General features: G+C 32.2%; 1 protein-coding gene across 1 annotated transcript; it reads left to right on the top strand.

Moving 5' to 3' along the window:
- The first annotated feature begins 2067 nt into the window (after window positions 1–2067).
- Window positions 2068–7509, top strand: LOC143575374 (protein PGR-like). Its single transcript, XM_077059775.1, has 5 exons — window positions 2068–2275; window positions 3387–3500; window positions 5107–5329; window positions 6141–6389; window positions 7213–7509. Exons 1-5 carry the CDS (start codon window positions 2130–2132, stop codon window positions 7342–7344), a joined length of 864 nt encoding a protein of 287 aa, XP_076915890.1. The 5' UTR covers window positions 2068–2129; the 3' UTR covers window positions 7345–7509.

Genomic DNA, 7509 nt, shown 5'->3' with positions numbered 1-7509 from the left:
TACCCTGTCATCAATATTATATTAGTATAACAATGAATGCTATCATATTACATGTTATGGTACAAATACGAACGTGTGAAAAAGAGAATAAAAAAGTAAGAGACAACTCAGGGTTAGATCAAATATTCCACACTGGCCTGGTCGAGAATCTTTAAAACAATAAAAATAGAATAAAATAAAATAAAATAAAGAAATAGAAAGAAAAGTGCCTTTTCCCTTTCAAACCATGTTAGTGGAGCAACCTAAGTCGTATTTAGAGGTGAGTAAAAATTGAATCATAATCGAAAACCAAAAAATTTAACCATAATCAAATTAAACCAACGGGTATGGTTAGGGTTAAAGTGTCTCGGTTAGCTATTCGGTTATAGTTAGGGTTAATGTGTCTTTGTCAACCACCTTTAACCGAAACCAAACATTGTATGTTTGTGTTTTTTACAAATTATATACCTCTGTTTCTATCTTTTATACCTCTGTTTCCAGCTTTGAATCTTTAAATTTATGCTTCAATTGATTATAACATAGATTGGAACAACATAGCTTAGAACACTATAACCAAGCTTCGAACCAACATATTTCAGCTTCAAAATTTCTTAATTGAGCTTGTAACACAATAACCGAACCATTTTCAACTAGAACAAAGAAATAAACATTGGACAATTTACCAATATTAACCGAAATCAGTCATAATCAAAGGTTAACCAACCATTCAGTTATGGTTAAGTGACTTAAGTCCCCACAACCGGATCGACTTTGCACACCCCCTAGTTGTATCTCAAAGTTGGATAGTCTCTTGCCACATGTTAACAGGGCCTTTTGGTTTTGTCTCATGAACCATCTAATATCCATCTATGAAATAGCTCCCATGGTTTATCTTTAGTAGCTCCAACCCATTTTTGGTAGATCTGTTGTTCCCAACGGATGCTTCGATCCATCACTTTATCTTTAGAAGATCCGATATGTTCTAACGGCGGGTGTTCAAAAATTTGAACCCGTTTCCGAAATATCTGAAAATTCGAATCCAAACTATCAGAAAATTCGGATATCCGAATCTTGGATATCCGAATTTCTTCGGATAGTGATTTTGAAAATTTTCGGATAGTTCAGATTTCCGAATTATCTGAAATATTTTTTTAACTATTAAATACTAAATATTATTTATAAATTTCGTATAATTTTTGGATATTTTGATAAATTTTCGAATATTTTGGATAATTTTCGGATATTTCAGATGATTTTCGGATAGTGTTTCGAGTATTTCAGATCATTTTCGGATAGCGTTTCGGGTATTTCAGATAATTTTCGGATAGTTCAGATAGTTTCTTAGATATTTCGAATATCCGAAATATTTTTAAAAGAAGTTCTTTAAATTTTATAAATGTTATTTTTTCGGATGTTTCGGATATCCGGTTCACTATCCGATCGGATATCCGAAATTTTGAATTCGGGTAGTGAAATATGCTATCCAAGAGGTCCAAATATCCAAAGTTCGGATATCAAAAAGTCCGGATATCCAACTTTGAACACCCCTAGCCACATGTTATGATTGTAGAACATCAAAGTCAACAATGTTCTAGAAGTACTCAAACTTATAACTGATGTTTTTTTAAAAAAAAACAATACAAATAATTTTTTCAATGGCAGAGAATCTCACGTATAAACTTACCCTTTCGTGGCTATCTCCAAGGTCAACTCCTCGACCGTCATGAGACCGTACTCCCCTGAAGCGCGAAAACCAGATGGAATCCGAAAACCCTCACTTCTTATCGGGTTCGAACCCGGGCTTAAAATCCTGATTCGTCTCTTCACCCAGGTGTCCTTTAAACTGGCTCAACTATGAATCGAGTCGATGTCTCCACATTGATAAGACAGGTGTCTTACCCCTAGATTAAGAAAGAACTGTGATTTTCATCATTATGCTTGATTATATATAATAATAATAATAACATTTATGAATTAAAAATTTGAAATATTAAATTACAACCAAGTGACACTATGTTGACCTCACGTACCTAAACTCTCAAACTGCAACAGACTTCAAAAGCTGGCATCAACAATAATAATACAAGCATCAATTATATTCTGTTAGAAGTTAGTTAGGGTTTCAATCTTGTTATTGTTAGTTAATAAAAATGGAGAATCAACCGCTGCAATTGATAATCGCAGTAGTAGTTTCACTCTTAATCGCCGGTAACTCGTACCGGAAACACTCGCTCGATGTTTCCGGTGCATTTGCAGGTTTCTTCGTCATGGCGGTTCATCTCGCCGTCAATTACAGGTTGAGATTAGGTTTTCAATTTGTGTTTAATTTGTTGAATTTGTAGGTTTGAGTTCAATTATTGTTTAATCAGTATTAAATTTATTGATTTGAGTTTATTAATTGTTTAATTTGTTAACTGGAGTTCAATCTGCGGTTGATTTTGTGGTTTTTGTAGGTTTGAGTTAAATGTATGTGAAATTAGCATTTGATTTGTTGATTAGACTTTAGTTTGTTAATTTGAGTTCAATTTGTGCTTAATTTTGTGGTGTTTGTATATTTGAGATCAATTTGTGTTTAATCAGTATTAAATGTGTTGATTTTTAGTTCAATTTGTGGTAAATTTTGTGTTTTTTGTGGATTAGACATTAGAGTTCAATTGTGTTTATTAAGTATGTAATTTGTTGATTTGAGTTCAATTTGTTATGGTCTTTGTGGTTTGAGTTCAATTTGTGTTTAATCAGCATTTAATTTGTTAATTTGAGTTCAATATGTGTTTATTATTTGTCTAGTTTGTTGATTTGAGTTAATTTGTGGTTAATTTTGTGGTGTTTGTAGATTTGAGGTCAATTTGTGTTTATTAAGTTTTTAATTTGATGATTTGAGTTAAATTGTGGTTAATTTTGTGGTGTTTGTAGATTTGAGGTCAATTTGTGTTTATTAAGTTTTTAATTTGTTGATTTGAGTTCAATTTGTGGTTTTGTAGCATTTAAGCTCAGTTTGTGTTTAATCAGTTTTAAGTTTGTTAATTTGAATTTAGTTTGTGGTTAAATTTGTGGTTTTTCTAAATTTGAGTTCAATTTGTGTTTAATTAAGTATTTGATTTGTTCATTTGAGTTCAGTTTGTGGTTTTTTGTGGATTTGAGTTCAATTTGTGTTTATTAGGCAGTTAATTAGTTTATTTAAGTTCAATTTGTGGTTAGTTTTGTGGTTTTTGGAGAGTTGAGCTCAATTTGTGTTTATTAACTATTTATTTTGTTGATTTGAGTTCAATTTGTGTTTTTTACATTATTTAATTTGTTGCTTTTAGTTAAATTTGTGGTTTTTGTATATTTGAGTTCAGTTTGTGTTTTATACATATTTAATTTGTTGATTTGAGTTCAACTTGTGGTTAATTTTGTGGCTTTTGTAGATTTGGAGCGATGTTGTTAGCGTTCTTCTTTACTTCATCGAAGCTTACTAAATTGGGGGAGGAGAGGAAACGGAGTATTGATGCTGAGTTTAAAGCAGGAGGTCAACGGAATTGGTACTGATTTTTCAAGTTTTCACCTAATGAATGATATTTTGTAGTTATCTGTAATTATGATATGACTCTGCTAAATGTGTTCATTGTTAGATCGGATTATGAACATAAATTAAGTCTACTTTGTTTAGTATGTTGTTAGTTAAGGGCTGACGTCATGAAATTGTATCTTACTTACCTCCTATTCCATATAGCTCGTTGTTTATTTTGATATGTGGCAATTTAGACATTAAACTTAGGGTGGTGTTTCATGTTTGGGATTGATTATTGAAATAATGTACTGTTTATACTGAGATATGTAAGTTTCTTCATTATGATATTAGCCCTTGCAAAGTGTGGTTTGATAACATTTGGTGACATTCAACTACGATCTCTGTACTTGTGATATTAGCCCTTGTAAAGTTCTGGAGCTTCTATTAAGTTTTAGGGTAGTAAAACACATAGAAGCTGTCTGACATTCTGTTTAGTGTTAACCAAAAGCTGTTGCTTATACAAATATATATGTTGGTTGCTTTGAACTATAGAACATTCAATGCTCATGAATGATATAAATATCAAAGTATAATTATTTCTCAAGGGCCAATTTGTACCTGAACTAAAACTATATCAAAACCATCCTGTATTATGAATCTGAACTTCATTGTGGGAAGTAATTGTAACTTTGATATTGTGTATTACTTGCTAAATGCATTGCTATTCTTGGCATAGTTATTATTTTTGCGCTTAAGCGCATTTAAAGCGCCAGGCGCATTAAGTGCGACTAGCATGCAGCAGATATTTAATGCGCAGTCTTATTTTCCCAAACCTCCCATGCGTAATAAATTCTCTTTAATTATTTGTTTCTATTCTCTAGGAGTCCCCTAACACTCCACTATTTAAGGGGTTATATTATATCACACAAAATCATCAAGAAATTAAAAATTACAGGTTACTTTTGTTCTTATTTCCCTAATTTCGGATTTCTTTATTTACTATGCACTTTTTGGTTTTTGATTTTTGGTTGTTTTTATAAACTATTTTGAAGAATGAACGTATTTGTTCTTCATAAGATGTTCTATTTAAGTTAATTTTTTTTTTTTTAAATCGGGCGCTTTTTTTGCGCTTATCGCCTGGGCGTTAGACCCAGCCTCAACGCTTTCGAGCGCTTATCGCATTTGATAACTATGATTCTTGGCATATTTCATTAAAGATCAATGTACTTTGGTTGGTGGTCCATTTGGTACTTATGTTCAATAATGTCCCAACGTGGTAGCTATACTTCTTTGAGATGTGCTAGTTTGGTAATTTTGTATTCTTGTGAACATGTACTCAGAAAATGTGCTAGTTTGGCAATTGTACTTTAGTTGAAATGGGCATTTTGGTAATCTAATGTTGAACCATCTCATCATAAAGTGCCACATAAGCAAGAAACCGGTCATCATAGGTGAATAGGTGATCAGTTTATGAAATTAGCCTATGTGAAAAAAATATAATTACCAACTCGGGATATTATCGAGTCTGTTGTTATTCTATGATATTAACCCTCTTTTTCTTTACATCCTAATACAATAACTTGCCATACATTAGTAAAGCCGCACGTTTATATATTTGTGCCCGTCTTCTCTGTCAGGATACAAGTATTTTCAAATAGTGCAATTGCAACAATCTTGGTTATAGCAGTTTGGAAGTTGAAATCATCACAAGATATTTGTTTGGACTCAAGTGAATCGTATATCATAACATCTATTGTTGGCGGCATAATCGGGCATTACTCATGCTCTAATGGAGACACATGGTCCTCTGAGCTTGGGGTACTCAGTGAAGAACAACCACGGTTGATTACTACATTTAAGGTGAAAACTGTTTATATTTTCTTCTTAAGTATAAAGATAAAAGTTCGAAATTTCTATATATAGTGAGAGAGAGAGAGAGAGAGTCATAGAGGGTAGGCATGTAAGCGGACCGAACTTGTAGTTAATCGTTCTGTTAAAAGCTCGTGTATTCGTTTATTAAAAAATAAATGAAAATGAACAAAAATATTTGTTCATTTAGTTAAATGAACTGACATGAGCACGTATCTTGTTTGTTTATTTATATTCATTTATGCACGTTCGTTTACGTTCATTTATGTTTGTTCGTTCATTTACATTTCTTTAAGTTCGTTAATATATTCATTTATATTTTTTTAGGCTCATTACAATTTAATCTAGTTTTAATAGTTTTTTAAACCCAACACATGTAATGTTAATTGCTTTTAGTTCAGTTATGGTCGTTCATTTATTTGTGAACCATTCATTTGACTGTTAACGAACAAACATAAAAGACACGAACACGTTCATTTTCTTAATAAACACGAACAAAAAAATCCCATTTGTTTAGTTGTTCGTGTCCAGTCCTTTGTCGGTTAAAGCTAAACGAACGAGCATGAACAAGCTCCATTCATGTTCGTTTGGTTCGTTAACATGATAGAGGGTCCAGAGTTGGTCAAGTGCTTTAACTATGATGCATATGGTAGTTATATTGTATCAAGTCAACACTACATACAAATGCTAATGCAGTTCTCTACATGAAATCACAACTTAATTTTAAAAGGATCAACCCAGCCCGGCCTAGCCCGGCCCATATCAATCCAGTTCCTTCTTGACATGTTAACATGTTAAACAGGTAGTTCGTAGGGGTACAAATGGTGGCATAACAAAAGCCGGTCTTCAAGCAGCTGCAGCAGCAGGCTCTGTGATTGGATTAGCATTTGTTTTACCTGGATTTTTCACAAAAAGTTGCACAAATGATGTGTTTTGGAAACCGTTATTAGTCATACCACTTGCTGCATTAGCAGGACTTACAGGAAGTTTAATTGACTCTCTTTTAGGAGCAACATTGCAATATAGTGGATTCTGCAGTGTCCGTAACAAGGTATTCTTTTTACCATGAGACGATTTCATATATACCCCGATTAACCTGGAAAATATCATATATATGCCCTTACAAATTAGTTAAAATATCAAATTTTCCCAATTCACTAAAACGATAAAATAAGTGACCATTTTACCCTTATTTTCTCCACTTAAAATTGCAACTTTAAGATTTTAGTATATGCCCATCTTTAACTTAAAAGGTTCTTATTTACATATTTTTAGCTTCTTTCTTTTTGTTAATTTTTTTCTGAAACTTTGTAATTTCATATATGCCCATCTTATCGTCGATATCGATCAAAATTCAAATATAAAATAGGGTTTAAACAAATATAATGGAAAGGGGTAAATGGTCATTAAGTAAAAGTTCGTTAAAGTCGGGTATATATGAAAATTTTCATTTTTGTAAGGGTATATATCAAATTAATCCTTTTGTCATGGCACTATAAACTTTATTTGATTATTTGATAGATATTATTAAAGAATTCAACCATGAAAAGATGAAGGATTTTGTATTCAAATAAACTCTAGGGGCTTTATCGTTAAGCTTCAAAAGTTTAGGGATTAAATCGTGTAAAAAAGCAGAACTTATTCATTTAAATTTGAAGTTAAGAAATTAAATTATGCAAGTATGATTATGAAAGTTATATTATTTCAACGGTTTTCTAACCCGACATGACCCATAATGGCATAATATATCTTCTCAGATGGTCAATCATGATTATGAAGGTTATATTATTTCAGCCGTTATCTAACCCGAATTGACCCATTCATTAATAAACGAATCAAAGTTGACACCTCTAATTTTCGTTGCATATTCTCAGGTTGTATCAAAACCGGGACCAACTGTGAAAAGGATCTCGGGTCTCAGTATTCTTGACAACAATGGTGTGAATGTCGTATCGATACTGTTAACTTCAATGCTGACAGCATTCGCGTGCTTATACATCTTTTAGAAGAAGTCACGACAAAAAAATAGAACATCTTGTGAGTTGCCCGATTTACCCTTCGTGTTTCTTGCCAACTGTTATGATTGATGGTAAACATGTATCAATAATCACTAAATCCCATTCCTTTGATTCGGTAGTTTTGTATATTGGTAAATGAAATTTGGTTGGGTT

This window comes from Bidens hawaiensis, unplaced genomic scaffold, assembly GCF_021521415.1.
Source record: "Bidens hawaiensis isolate Kalapana, Puna unplaced genomic scaffold, B.hawaiensis_p1.1 tig00027347_1, whole genome shotgun sequence".
In the NCBI taxonomy this organism is placed as follows: domain Eukaryota; kingdom Viridiplantae; phylum Streptophyta; class Magnoliopsida; order Asterales; family Asteraceae; genus Bidens; species Bidens hawaiensis.
The sequence above is the reverse complement of the archived record's forward strand: the minus strand, read 5'-3'. Positions and strand labels throughout refer to the sequence as shown.

What these genes read in the sequence shown, in the direction of transcription:
- LOC143575374 (XM_077059775.1), top strand. Translation starts at nt 2,130, where the DNA reads ATGGAGAATCAACCGCTGCAATTGATAATCGCAGTAGTAGTTTCACTC. An exon ending in GGTTGATTACTACATTTAAG is followed by an intron (nt 5,330 to 6,140) that starts GTGAAAACTGTT and finishes CATGTTAAACAG; the next exon opens with GTAGTTCGTAGGGGTACAAA. An exon ending in TCTGCAGTGTCCGTAACAAG is followed by an intron (nt 6,390 to 7,212) that starts GTATTCTTTTTA and finishes GCATATTCTCAG; the next exon opens with GTTGTATCAAAACCGGGACC.